A 14,868-nucleotide genomic window follows, 5' to 3' on the forward strand; every position below is an offset into this window, starting at 1 on the left:
TCATCTCTGAGACTGGACGTAGGGCTCCAGCCTGAACCAGTATAACTCCTCGTGTTTTTGGATGCTACCATCGTCTTCCTAGAACAGCGCAACATTCGTATAAGTTTACTAGTCGATCTACAAAACAACGACACCATTGCACTGAAAACTTTTCCCAAGACAGCACCTGATCCCAGATGGCTTTTGCGAAGGAGCATAGCAAGGATAAATGCAAGCATGTCTCCAAAGGACCGTTACACAAGGCACAATGGTCCTGGTGTGGCCAATATCTCGTTCGTAGATTATCCACCGTTAGGATTTTGTTGTGCAGGAGGGTCCAGGTGTGGATTTTGCACTTATTTTCCGCCCGTGCCTTTCAGATGAGTTCATGATGGAATTTCCGGTGTGAACCACGAAATTATATCCTGTACTCCTAGAGAGTGGAATAATTGCCATCATGTCCATTTCCAAGTAATCGTGTCGTGTACATCGGACGCAGCTGCACACCTTGTAGTCTAATCCATAAACCAACAAACTCCTAGATTTTAAGAATTATTGTCCTGTTTGCATAATTGGTTCTCGTTATTTTTCTGAAAGGGTCAACAAAAGCTTTACCGAAATATATTAGTAGGAGAAAGTTTAAAAAAAAGATATACAAAATATTTATAAAACATGAGAATCCAAAAGACACATCAAAATCACAACCAGCCAAACAACGTCACAAGACTAAAAACATAGGCTTGTTATCCATCTTGATCATTTTCAAACACTATAAAATACTGTTGAATGTCTTCTTTGATTAGGTAGGCACTTCAGCTGGTTGTAGCGAGGTACCAAATGTTCTCCGGTTTCTTTCTTTCCATATGTGCTACTAGAAAATATATTAAGATCCCATCAAACTCCTTTTTCCTGTCCTTATCAATTCTTCTCTTCTCCGTTTTCTCTAACATTTGTAGGCCGGCTATAAGTCTGTACTCACTTGTGGTTCTAAGTTCCACCTATCCACTGATGATTGCCTGTTGTAGATGCAGGGTCCGTTTGGTTCGCAGCCGGTGCATGCCACGCCAGAGCTGCGGCGGCGCCAAACTTGGGGTGCCAATTTCGTTCGCCACACTTGCGGCATGTTTTGGCAGCAAAAATGCACTGGCACGCGATGGCGAGACCGCGGAATGCCGCAACTGCCGCAACTAACCAAACGCACGCCAAACTTGCGGCGCGGAAGGTGCGGCGCGGTGCGGCAAAGTTTCGGTGTGAACCAAATGGACCCGCAATCTTTGCATAGATGCTTTGGATTGTTAAGATGGTTCAATTCCTCGAAACACGGGACGGTGGAGACGGAGGGAGCGGTACTTAGGATAAAATTTTGTGGCACATTTGGGGTGTCGGTGTGTGAACAATAAGGGTTGTCTCCAACAGGAGACTCATCAATAGACCCAAACCTAAAATGGTTCCCCAACAGAGTACCTATAGTCTACAATAGAGTACCTATATGGAAGACTTATTTTGCGTATCAGGAGAGGTATAACCCAAATCTGAATATCCTCTCTTCTAGAGACCCGTTTACAAGAAGTGTTCTCTTTGAATCTTATTATTGAAGAAGAAAAAAAAGAGAGTAGATATTAAACTCTTTATCTATAACGCTAACTAAACATGAACGTGTCTTTGGGTAACTTTCGTTGGAGAGAGTCTAACTGAGAAAAAAAAGAGGAGTAAAATGGGAAATTGGACAGCTGCAGCTGTGTGCAATTCGACCGCAGCTCAGCGTTCCCAAAAACCCGAGAGAAACCTATAGCTTCCCTTTGCCCTTTTCCCAGCCAATGGCGACGCCGCCGCCGCTGGCGGTGGAGGTGCGCTGCGCGGGCTGCGGCGAGACGCTGGAGGTGGAAAACGGGACCACCGACTTCGCATGCCCGGGCTGCGGCGCCGCGCAGCACCTCCCCCCGGAGCTCATGCCGCAGCCGCCGCCGCGCCCGCGCCGCGCCATCCCTCTGCCGGCGGCGGCCGGGCGCGCCGCTGCGGCGGCGCAAGACCGCGTGCCGTGCGGCTGTAGTGGTGCCCTTATCACCGCGCCGCAGGGTCTCGGAGGCTTCGCCTGCCCAATCTGCGGCGTCGCCGGCCGACGCCCCCAGGGCAGCGCCCCAGCGACTGGTGTCCCAATGGCGCAGCCACTGCCTCCAGAGCCTCAGGTACTTCTGATTATTGCTGGAGCATTTCCTTAGAAGTCACTAATTTGGACAGAGATCAACTGAACTTGCTTTCAGTTAGCTGGGAGATAAATGGAGAACTGCAAATCAGAAATGCTCTTGAGAGGCCATCGCAATACCAAAATGGTATTAATAGGGGAATCTCTCTTCGGTAGTTTGGTTTTGAGTTTGTTGAAAGTTTGACATCTGAGCATGAGATAGCTCAAGAGAGGTAACTAGGCAGGTTCTAGTGAACGCTTGGTTGTTGAAATTAGCATTTTACACTAATCAACCTTATGTTTTTATTCATAATTATCGATCTAGATACATATTTCACAACTTATATTTATCTATTCATGCATTCCCTAATGTCAACGTTTGATGGAATCAGGTCTTGGGAGACCCCCAAAGTCATGCAGGACAGGTGCGTCCAGAAAGGTATAAGGCACCCATCCACCTCGAGCTGTCACAAGGATGGCGCCCTAACCATTCAGCCTATAGAGGCGAGGCATACAGTTCATTAAGAGCAGATAAAGGAGTACATGGTGGGGCTGCTCAAGGTGACTCCTATAGTCATGTTCATGTGGACTCGCATGTTGAGCCACTTGAAACTTCATCCCTCGTGGTTGAGGACTCTGACCCTCCTTCGAAGCGACGTCGCTTTCATGGATCCCTTTCAAAAGGTACTCACTAATGTTAATTGCCTGATCTTTTTGTGTACAGCTCTGGAGTCAAATCCCTTTGGTGTTAAATTTGCTAAGATGCTATAGATACATGATCTAGAAAAGCTTTCAATTCCATTGGATGAATCTCTTGAATTTATGATTTTTGGGTTGCAACTTTCGACCTAAGCAATTACAGTTCTTAAGTCATAATTTTGAATCCAATTTCTAATCTCAGACATGTTATCTATATATCACAGGGTCTGTCGAGGCAGCTCAATGCAGTGAGAAGGAGAACGTTCGTGTATATGAGAGAAGGGTCAAAGCAAGGAATGATGGGGATGAACGACATGGTGAAGCCCCTCACGAACATATGCACAAGGTTGTGTCAAAGAGGAAGGCATCCAAGGTTCGAATGAGGACCAAAAATAAGCCATCGGTTGCAGCTCAAACCACCACTGTGCCAAGAGGTGATACTTTTCCACTACGGAGAGGCATGGGCGAGAGCAAGGGCAATGGCAAAGGAGTTGCTTCTAGCTCCTGTGCCGAGGATGAGGAAGAAGAACATCAGCCACAAGGACAGCCAACAGTTGGTCCTTTGAGGTTGCATAGCCCTTCTCCTAGTGATTATGGTAGGTGTACTGTCAATTACAAGGGCCAGGCCAAGCAAGTAAAGAAGGAGAGGGAGTCAAATCCTTTTGTTTATGAGCGGCTCTCATCTGACTATAGGTTTTATAATCATTTCCAACAAGACTTCTACGAGACGGTCATATATCCAAGGAAGGATCCAATCTCAAAAATGCAGTGGGTTGATTGGAAGTACATGGAAGTGAAGGATGACCCTATCTTCAAAGAAGTGATAGCTGCATGTGAGAGCAAAGGAGTGAAGAGAATCATGGGCTTCAAGTATGGTTGGTGCAATGAGGTAATAGCCCAATTCTATGCCACCGTCTACTTTGACAAGAACAAAGCTAAGACTATGCATTGGATGACTGAGGGAGAGTGGTACAAAATCAAATACATGGCCTTCTCTAGGTTGCTGGGATTTGGTCCAGATGATGCTAACAAAGAAAGAATTCATGTGGAACGTGCGCTCACAAACAGTCAAATAGAGTTCATGTATAACCCTCATGAAGATGTTATTCTTGGGAGCATTAAAGGTCTTTTGCTCTCTTATTTTTATCTTAACCGCTTGTTTAGGAAGACACTAGCTCCTAAGGAGGGGGATGCTGCTAATATCATGTCAACTACAAGGAACTTGCTTGCTAGGATGGACTCATGTGCAAGACCATTTAATGTGTGTGACTTCATTTGGGAAGAGATTCGCCTCACGTCTTTTAATCCATCGAGAAGTTGTGGTTATGCTCCTTACCTAATGTATATGATTGAGAAGGTCACAAAGAAGAACTTTGTGAAGGAAGTGAAGCATGAGCCATTAAGAATTCGTCCTCAGAAGGGATCTCCTCCTGTGGCTGCACCAAGAAGAGCACCACGCTCTTCATCACCTACACATAAACCATTCTCTTCTTCATCTGTTCACCCTTTTCTCAAGTCCATCTTTTGCATTTGTAAGAGCAACTCAATGAAACTGAACAAGTACAATGCAAGACTGAAGAAGATCAATCAGCGGCTCAAAGCAATTCAGCGCCATTTCAACATTGAGCCTCCTTTCTCTCCGGATGGTTCGGAGGTAGAGGAGAGTGATCCAGAGGTGTTTGAGGACCCCTTTGCAGCTTATGAGGCTGGCGCGACTGCCTCTGTCCCTGCTTCTGCAGGACATGGCACAAGACTTTGGATTGAGCAGGGCGAAGAGCTTGGCGATGATGAGGAAACTGAAGATGAAACCGAAGAGGAAGGAAATGATCATGAAGAGGGCGATGATGATGATGATGATGACGACGACGACGATGATGAGGACATTGAGTGATTCATTTGTTTGCTTCTTTCTTCCGGTAATGCTGAAGGGGAATAGAAAAGCTTACCATGTATTTCGCAGTACCATTCTGTTGTTGTGATTCTGCACATGTAGAACTTTATGCTTGTGGGTGTGCTTGATGACTTGTTTTAAAATTCTTGTAAGACATTTCATTTTAGTGTGAGACCATGTAATGCAATGGTTAATATTCTGAATCTCATTGTGTGCTATAACATGGTCTTATGAGACGTGGAAGAAGAGGCCAGCTTAGTCGAGGAAGAGAAGAAACATGAACAGGCAGCCAGGCCACCCGTTTGAATGCACGGGAAATGCAGGTCATGCCATGCCACAGCGGGTGGTAGAAAAGAGGCTCCGCCAAATGCTGGACGAGATGAGCCAGCGTGCCTGCGAGATGAAGCTGCAGGCGTGGCAGGATGTGAAGGACCAGGCCGCAGCAGCCATACAGTCGACCAATGAATACTGCCTTGTCAGACCTCCAGGTATATTCACAATATGGACTCACCTACTGTACTGTTTCTTCAGACCTCCAGATTCGCCTCACATTTTTAAGACTTGTTCGCACTTGTCGCTCAGATTGAAACATCTGTTTCTTGCAGAAATACACCAAGCAGAGCGGTGCCAATGTTTCTCTTCAGCCAGTACTGTCTTGCCCAGCTTTGCTCGGCGTTTCCAAGCTGTATGAATTTTACACATGCTGTACTAATTATTACTCTTACATTGAAGCAGAGGGTTTACAATTTGTTTTTCTTTTTTCTTTTCGTGTTGGTTTGTATATCTGATTCAGCCTGTGCACAGCGCCGAACACCGGAAACTCTGGAAGGTGTGATGGCGGTGGCAGTGGCAGTGGCAGTGGTAGGGGTAGGGGAGGGAGACGCCGCCACCGCCGCCGTGGAGGCGGGCGCTGCGCGCGAGGCCAACGCGGAGCAGCATCTCTTCTGCTCCGTGTCTCGGTGGTTTGGTTTGGTCGCCGTCGCCGCAGGTGGACAAATTCGGATCAATGAGCGGGCTAGCCCAAAAACAAGTTTTGGCCCATTCGAGACGGAGCAGCAGCATCTCTTCTGCGTCTCCTTCCCTGTCCACCGCACCGCCTGCCTAGCAGCGCCCCCACCGAATTTTTTATTTTTAGTCTTCTTTTTTTGAAAAAAAATTCACAAATATATCTTTAGAGGTATAATTTTAAAATCTGGACCCTTAGCGTCGAGCCTACACGCCTCGGTGCCATCGCTACTGGCGCCGAGGTCTTGGTAGCAGGCAGCTCGGCGCTGTAGATCCTAGCGCCAAGCTTGGCGCCAAGGTGGTGTTTTAACCCGGCCTCCAACCTTCCTGTCCGAGTTATCTTTCTCTTATTTCTCCTTCCTCTCGGGTTTTTTTTTCTCTCCCCACTTCGTCATACCTCACGAATCGGCATATTGGACATTGAAAACTTTAATTTGATCCGTAGAACTTCGAGAGCAATGTATCCTCGTTCCTCTCCTAGTTTTTTTCCGCATTGATTCGTTATATATTAGTTGGATTTTTTAACCTAAGAATCGTCATTACTTAGGGTTTCATGTAATTTTTAATATAATATTTGTATTATACAATTGTAGGATGCCAAGGAGTGAAAAAACTAGCAAACCAAGGTAACCTCAGCGCATGTTGTTATGTTATGGGTTCATTGTTGTGCATCAAATGGAAAACCCTAGGTTTATGGTTTAATGTTAATTGCTTTCGGTTCTTAGAATGAAATTAGTTGGATTATAGTTATGGCCGGATGACCGAAAATGCCCTCGACCCATTGTCTCTGCCTAGTGGTGTTCTAGTGCCCATATGCTTTTACGGCGATCCTTGCAAGGTAGTCAAGTCCGATGAAGAGAACACGTATAGACAGAGGTATTTGATGTGTTCTAATTTTGCGTATGAGCCTCCACTTCGTCAGCGCCACATTAACAAGATGGTGAGGAATTGATGTTTATGTCATATGACATCTTGCATGATTTTTTTGTTTTGTAATAATTGTATTTTTTTGCAGACCCCTCCACCGTTTTGTGATTTTGAGCAGTGGATCGACACTGAAATCAAGCCTAAAGATAAGGAATGGATGCAGAAATGGTTGCGGTGGGAGGCAGAGGACAAGGAGATGATGGAGAAGAGACGCTGAGAGGAGGCTGCAAAAAAGGAGCACAAGGAAGAGGAGGAAAGGTGTCGATGCAGAAAGTGATCAACTAGTGAATATTTGTAGTTTTGCTGTACGTTGTGATCGGAGGTGACCTAGCACTCAATGACACAGGATTTATACTAGTTCGGGCAATGTGCCCTACGTCCAGTCGGGGTCGGTCGTGACTTTATTCCTGAGCCCAGGTGCTCGAAGTTTGCAATGGGGTTACAAATGAAAAGGAAAAAGATGGGGTGTGCAAGAGGTCCAGTCGGGTCCGGTCGGAAGGGCCGAGAGTGATAGGAACTTCGCTATGAGCTAAGTGTTCAGCGGGTGCTTGAGGTCCGAACCTGGCGGTTCTGTGGTTGTGAGCTATTGATCTAAGGAACTCCGATCAACTAGGATCGGTCTTTCTTGTTGGAGGAAGCACACCCCCTTTTATAGATGAAGGGGATGACTTTACAAGTGAGAGGGAAATGGTGCGTATGTTACCGAGCCTTGTTGTCCACGCCTACCAAGGCTTGTTGCCCACACCGGCGGGTACAAGATAATGGTAGGCGCCTATAACACTGTTGATGTTACTATAGAATGTGAGATGCATGTGGGAGGTCGTGCTGCCTTCTTCAGGGACTGTGGACGTCGATACCTGCAAATACTGTTTGATGCCTAAAGGCGTGTGAGGAGTTTCGCTATGTTCACCCGGTACGGTAAATCCTGGCGTCCATACCGCTATCGATGCCCAGAGGCACGTGGAGGGCCTTACTGTATGGGAGTTTTAGCGGCCCCTACAATATTATAGAGGGAGATGTCAGCGCCTACAATACTGTTTGTGTCAAGTGGCTGCAGAGTACTGTTCCATGCAGGGTATGGTCCTTGGTACAGTGGTTTTGACTTATGAGCCTTGCCTTGCCTTTCTCCGCACGTCTTCTGGTTCCTACCGAGCGGGCGTCCCCGGTCGGATGGCTCTAGTCGGCTCTGAGTGTGCCGGTCGGAGAAGAGCAGTGAACAGGATTCCTATGAGCCCCAGTTGGAGGGACACGGGGTTGGAGTTGGAAGTAGCACTTTGGGCCAGGCCTTCTGATCGGAGAGGGCGTCCAAAGGCGGCTGGAGGCCGAAGCGAGTGCTCCGATCAGAGTGGTGGGTCCAAGGGGTCGACAAGCGGGCGCTGCTCCTTTCGGTCCAGACCTTCTGGTCAGCGACTGGGCCATCCTTCTGACATGTTGTATTTATACTCTTGGGTCGAGCCTTGGCATGGAAGCCGGTCCCCGAGGGACCTCGGGTTTATGAACCCGACAGAAGCCCCCGAGCCCCCGGGCGATTCAGGTCGAATCATCCAGGGGATTTTTGTCTTGTCGACGGGTGTGCGCGAGCGCACCCACGGGTGTAGCCCCTGAGCCCCCGGGCGGTTCGAGCGGAACCGTCTGGGGGGTTTTCTGTGTCATCAAGGGAGGTTTTTTGTTTTGTTGGCGGGTGCGCGCGAGCGCACCCACGGGTGTAGCCCCTGAGCCCTCGGGCAGTTCAGGTAGAACCATCTGGGGGTGTTGTTCTGGCGGGCGTGTGTTCGTGTTTTTAGTCTAAGATAGAATTTTGTCGCCTGAGGTGTCGTTGTGCAGCCGAGGCGATTTTTTAGTTTGTTTTGAGAGATTGGGTGAGAGGGAGCTTGTGGATCCCAGCGTCGGTGCACGTCGTTAGATCGAGCGAGGGAGTCAGTCAAGGGTTTTGGATGAGACAGAGCTCACTGATCCTAGCATCGATGCACGCCGTGGGATCGGGTGAGGCAGTTAGTTTTGGACGAGACAGAGCTCACTGATCTTAGCGTCGATGCACGCTGTGGGATCAGATAAGGTAGTTAGTTTTGGACGAGACAGAGCTCACTGATCCTAGCATCGATGCGCACCGTGGGATTAGGTGAGGCAGTTAGTTTCGGACGAGACAGAGCTCACTGATCCTAGCGTCGATGCGCGCCATGGGATTAGGTGAGGCAGTTAGTTTTGGACGAGACAGAGCTCACTAGTCCTGGCGTCGATGCGTGCCGTGGGATTGGGTGAGGCAGTTAGTTTTGGACGAGACAGAGCTCGCTGATGTTGGTGTCAATGCGCGCTGTGGGATCGAACGAGTCGGAGTCATGTTTTGGATGAGCCAGAGCTCGCTGATGCTGGCGTCGATGCACGTCATGGGATTGAGCGAGGGAGTCAGTCTTGGATGAGACAGAGCTCACTGATGCTAGCATTGATGCGCGCCGTGGGATCGAGTGAGTCAGAGTCATGTTTTGGACGAGATAGAGCTCACTGATCCTAGCGTCGATGCGCGCCATGGGATCAAGTGAGGGAGTCCGTGTTTGGACGAGACAGAGCTCGCTGATGCTGGCATCGATGCATGCCGTAGGATTGAGCGAGTCGGAGTCATGTTTTGGACGAGCCAGAGCTCGCTAATGCTGGTGCCGATGCACACCGTGGGATCGAGCAAGTCAGAGTCGTGTTTTGGACGAGCCAAAGCTCGTTGATGCTAGCGTCGATGCACGCCGTGGGATCGAGTGAGTCGGAGTCGTGTTTTAGATGAGACAGAGCTCACTGATCCTGGCGTCGATGCACGCCATGGGATCGAGTGAGGCAGTTAGTTTGATTGTGAGAGAGCTCACTGATCCTGGCGTCGATGCATGCCATGGGATCGGGTGAGGGAGTTAGTTTGGACAAACCCTGGCGTTGGTGCGTGCTGTGGTTTCTAAATAGTTAGTTTAGGGGTCGAAGGAGACCGAGATCGTGGGTCCTGGCGTCGGTGCGCGCCGTGGGACCGAGTGGATTGGAGTCGTGGACCTAGCCTCGGTGTAGCCTAGGTGGCCGAGGTAGTTAGTTTAGTTAGTTTTCATGTGAGTTTAGAGTCGTGGTCCCTGGATTTTTGGAGCGCAGTCGGAAGTGAAGCCGTTACACGAGTTCGGAGTCGCGGTCCCTGGATTTTTGGAGCGTAGTTAGTTAGTTAAAGATCGAATGAGGTGGTGCTCGCGGATCCTGGCATTGGTGCGCGCTGTGGGACCGGGCAAGTCAGAGTCGTGGATCTGGCGAGTTCGAGGTCGCTGTCCTTGGCATTTGTCTTGAGCCCCCGAGCCCTATCTGGCCTTCATGGGGGTCGACATGAGTTATGTGCGTTACCCCATCCAGTTCCTCACAACCGGAGGGGCTGAGTTTCGTCGCTTGTCCTGATCGCTCAGGCTTGAAGACTAGGTCGGTGAGTTTGCTAACTGGTGTGATCGAGTGGAATCTGGGTCCGTTGTTCGTGACGGGGTCGGCATAGCCCTCTTGTGACATTTCACTACTCCTTTACCTGTAACCCGGTAGATGCCTAGGTCATTTCGGAGACCGACTCAGGTGGCCTAATAGCCTCCCCTCGATGGAGATTCTGTGGGCCTAGCGAGAGGTTCAGGATCGAACGAGAAGGTTGAGATGACTCAGTCTGCCAAACCGGGCGAGGGCCGCACGGTGCTCATCTATGGTTTTCTCCCCTGGCTCTGTTGGTTGCTCATGTCGAATGAGGCAATCGCCGCTTTGTGGTGCAACACAGAGCATTCTGATGCATTTCGCTACATGTGCGATGCTTAGTTCCTGAGCCCTCGGGCGGTTCAGGGCTTGAATTGTCCGGGAGGCACGGGCATATGGAATGAATGCGCGTATGGATGTATGAAATGGTTGTAAGGAAATAGAGGGGGTTGGTAGTGCTCACCTTGATGGCTTAAGTGATAGGGTTCGGAGAGCTTCAGTCGGAAATGTCCGACCGGGACCTGTGCTCGTCAATCATGGGTGAGCCCTTGTGTGAACAATTTTTGTATTAATGAACACATGCTCACCTTGATGACCTGAGTGACGGGGTTTGGAGAGCTTCAGTCGAAAATGTTCGCCCGGGACCTTGATGACTTGAGTGACAGGGTTTAGAGAGCTTCAGTCGGAAATGTCCGACCGGGACCCGCGCTTGTCGTTCATGATGGAGTCGGCATGGCCTACATAGGGGCATCCCTTCGCTTCCTACCTGTTGCGCTTGACGAAGCTGAGGGAGTGGAACCGAGTGGATCCCTTGTGGTCGTAGTAGTATTTACAGCTGTAGAAAATGTAAAAGTTAAGTTTGTGGGGGAGCCCTGTGTAAATATTACTATGTGTTTAGTGACTACCATCGATTTTGTTTTCTGTGATGGAATTGCTCCGTTCGGGGGAGCCTGTTCCCTTTTGTTCCTTAGTTTTCCCTTAGCATAATTTTGTTTTTTATTCTTTCTTTCTCGTACCTGCCCATTTGTCCCATAGGCCGTGACCTTGGGAGCCCGGGGCATGGCCCACGAGGCTTAGCTGCTCGTAACCGTCGGGAAAGGCGGGGTGCGATCGGTTGGAATGTTTTTAAAGCAAAGCTATGTAAAGCATAACTTAAGGAACAAACTATCCCATTGGTTGGGTAGGAAGGAATTCCAACATAGGTAAACAAAATAGGGAGGTAGTCATTAAGCATAATGATAGTAGTGTACCCTAGTGGAGCCCCTGAGCGCCCTGGGCAAAAAGTGTTCGGGTCGGGGCGCTTTTGTAGGAGCATATACTAAGTAAATAATGGTAAGATTGAAGCTTTAGAAAAAAAATGACATAGCTATTCCAGTAGTTCGAAGAGATGGGCATCGTTGTCGTCCTTTGGTCGGTAGGCGTCCGGTCGGATCACTTCAACCTTTAGTCGTCTGGATCCTCGCCCGCTGTGCCCCCTTCTTTGGTCGCTGCTTCCTCGCCTTTTTCTTCCTTTGGCCTGCCAGCTTACCTCAGCAGGCGCTTGAGGAGCTAGCAGTCCTTGTAGAGGTGTTTGATGGGGTAGTTGTGGTTGGTGCATGGGCTCTCCATAAGATCGTGGAAGTGGCCCGGAGGGTCTTGCTGGGGCTGCGTGCCCACGTGATCGGTCGCGACGTCTGATGCGAAGTTGGCCGGTCAGCGGTGATCCTTTCTGTTCTTTTTTTCCTCTATGTGGAGGGGCCCTCGTCTTGACCCTGGCGCTTGGCCTTACTGAAGGGTCAAGATGACGGACTAGAGGGGGGGTGAATAGTCTTTTCTAAAACTTAAACGTGTCGGCTAACCGATACAAATGCGGAATTAAAACTATCGGTCTAGCCAAGACTATACCCCACTATATATGTTCACTAGCACCTTGCAAAGATAACAATTATGCAACAAAGGTGTCGGGCTAGTTAGAGCTCTCCTAAACAATTCTAGGAGCAATGTTATATAAACCTATGCCACTAGTACTTTAAGCAACAAGGGAGCTCCTACACATGCTAGTAAGCAAAAGCACAAAGCTAACTAAGCTCACTAGCAATGCTCAATAACAAGGCAACCAATGCCTAATTAGAGAGCGCAAACACTTAGCTACACAAACCAAGCAATGTGACTAACAAGGTTACTAAAACCAAATTAGCCACGCAAGGGAGCTACTTCTATGCTACACAAGCAAGAAGGTAATTAGCAAGCTACACAAGCTATCTAATTACAAGAGCAACTACACAAGCTTAATATGTATAAAAGTAATTGCAAGCTTGTGTAATGGGGATGCAAACCAACGGAAAGAACAAAGTTGACACAATGATTTTTCTCCTGAGGTTCACGTGTTTGCTAACACGCTAGTCCCCGTTGTGTCGACCGCTCACTTGGTGGTTCAGCGGCTAATTAGCATCACCCGCTAAGCCCGCACGTCGAGCGCCGCAAGAACCTACCCCTTGAGTGAGGGTAGCTCAATGACACGCTTTACTAGAGTTGCTCTTTGCGGCTCCCGCGGGGCGAGCACAATGCCCCTCACAAGCACTTCTCCGGAGCGCCGCACAAGCTTCTTGCGCACTTCGACGGAGACCACCACCAAGCCGTCTAAGAGGTGGCAACCTCCAAGAGTAACAAGCACCACCAGCTTGCAACTCGATCACCTAGTGCCACTCGATGCAACCTCACGATGCAATCGCATTAGAATCGCTCACTCACACAATCGAATGATCACTATCAAGTATGTGTGAGATGGAGGGCTCCCAAGCACTCTCAAGCATGGACACAAAGTCCCCCAAGGTGCTCCACACCAGCCATGGCCGAAGGCCACTTCTATTTATAGCCCCAAGGGCTAAACTAGCCGTTATCCCTTCACTGGGCAACGGTCGGGCCGACCGGACGCTCTGGTCGTGTTGACCGGACGCTGGACCTCAGCGTCCGGTCGCCCGCAGACCGCCACATGTCTCGGTTCCAACGGTCACTTGACTTGACCGGACGCAGCAGCTTTCAACTGACCGGACGCTAAACCCCCAGCGTCCGGTCATTTCTAGTAAGGTACCGACCTCGACCGGACGTGTCCGGTCACACTTGATCAGACGCAGCCAGCGTCCGGTCACATTCCAGCTTCTGCGTCATCGTACGACAGCCTAACCGGACACAGCCTACCAGCGTCCGGTGCTTTCAGACCCAGCGTCCGGTCAGTTGACCGATGCCAGCGTCTTCATGACCAACGTGTTTTCACTTCTAACTTCTTCACCCTTGCTCTAATGAGCCAAACACAAGAATTTGCATCCAGTGCAATAGAAAATAGGCATTCCATTTTCCCGAAAGCGCCGAATCCCCGCCGAGCTTGCTCGGCGGGAGGGAGAGAGGGACCCAAACCCATCTCACCCTTGCAAACACCACCTCCTTTGTAAATATGCCAACACCACCAAGTGTACACCACCATGTGTATGTATGTTAGCATTTTCACAATCATTTCCCAAAGGATGTTAGCCACTCAACTTGCCACGCCACTCGATCCTAGCGACAATGCAAAGTTAGATCACTCGAGTGGCACTAGATGACCGATATGCAAACAAGTTTGCCCCTCTTGATAGTACGGCCATCTATCCTAAACCTGGTCATAAACTTCTCTACACACCTATGACCGGTGAAATGAAATGCCCTAGGTTATATCTTTGCCTTGCGCATTCCATTCCATCTCCTCCAATGTTGATGCAACACATGCACCAACATGATCAACAATGATATGATCCACTTCATATCATCATGTGATCATATTGGTTCATCGATCTTGACTTTACTTACTCTTCACTGTTGCCATCGTCCATCGGCGCCAAGTCTTGCTCAAGCTTCACTGCCACGCGGTCCATCACTCCAAAGCCTTCGACTTGCCCTTCACGCTTGCAACAGGTCCATCAAGCCAAGTCTTGTCTTGATCTTCTCCACCTTGATCATATGACTCAATGTCATGTCTCATGTGCATTTAAGCTCCTTCATCATCACATGTGTGAGCTTTGCAACATCTCCAAGCCATTTTCACCTTCATGGCATATGTTGCTCACACACATATACCTGTGGACTAATCACCTGTGTATCTCACATAAACACAATTAGTCCACCTAGGTTGTCACTTAATTACCAAAACCAAACAAGGACCTTTCACTTACCTTTGCCACGGCCTTCGTTGAAGCATGGTGGGAACATCGCTTGCTGGAGGTGTTGGATGAAGGTTCGTGGTCCTAGGCCATCAGGGTTGGGACTCTGGTCGCTGCTGCATGTGTCTTGGTTTGATCCAAGCCACGTGAATACAAGCGGTCAGTGCGGAGCGGTCGCTGAGTCAAGACGAGGTGCTAGTGCGGCCTCCTGTGCTGCACTCGACGATTGTAGCGGCGATCGGGTGGAGTGACCTGTCTGCCTTGTTCTCGTTCCCCTGGTAGAGAGCGAGGATGCATGTTGATGTCACGATAAGGACCACTCCGCTTGTTGAACGGCGGCGGTCTTCGCTAGTGCCCGGAGGTTCCGGTGGATCGCCTGTTCATGAGGGTTGTTCGGCTCGGATAGGCCGCATAGAAGCATTGCTGCGGCGGCGATGTTTTGGTTCGCCCGAGCGAAGTGCAGGGGATCATTCCCCCTGTCCATGGTGTTGTGCTGGACTTGACGGGTGCGCCCCCGGGCGCCGCTCGCCGGTCTATGCGCGCGGGGCGCA

The 14,868-nt window shown here is 49.4% G+C and overlaps 1 protein-coding gene across 1 annotated transcript; it reads left to right on the forward strand.

Annotated features, from left to right (window-relative positions):
• Positions 1-1,715: 1,715 nt before the first annotated feature.
• LOC136476331 (uncharacterized) lies at positions 1,716-4,959 on the forward strand. The gene is made up of 3 exons (XM_066474122.1): positions 1,716-2,165; positions 2,554-2,845; positions 3,085-4,959. The coding sequence occupies exons 1-3, from the start codon at positions 1,797-1,799 to the stop codon at positions 4,749-4,751; spliced, it is 2,328 nt and encodes a 775-aa protein (XP_066330219.1). The 5' UTR covers positions 1,716-1,796; the 3' UTR covers positions 4,752-4,959.
• The last annotated feature ends 9,909 nt before the right edge of the window (positions 4,960-14,868 follow it).

Source organism: Miscanthus floridulus, chromosome 8, assembly GCF_019320115.1.
Source record: "Miscanthus floridulus cultivar M001 chromosome 8, ASM1932011v1, whole genome shotgun sequence".
In the NCBI taxonomy this organism is placed as follows: domain Eukaryota; kingdom Viridiplantae; phylum Streptophyta; class Magnoliopsida; order Poales; family Poaceae; genus Miscanthus; species Miscanthus floridulus.

Excerpts from the sequence above, each read along its gene's own strand:
- LOC136476331 (XM_066474122.1), top strand. The coding sequence starts at position 1,797 with ATGGCGACGCCGCCGCCGCTGGCGGTGGAGGTGCGCTGCGCGGGCTGC. Across the intron at positions 2,166-2,553 it reads CACTGCCTCCAGAGCCTCAG|GTCTTGGGAGACCCCCAAAG; the intron begins GTACTTCTGATT and ends TGATGGAATCAG. Across the intron at positions 2,846-3,084 it reads TCATGGATCCCTTTCAAAAG|GGTCTGTCGAGGCAGCTCAA; the intron begins GTACTCACTAAT and ends TATATATCACAG.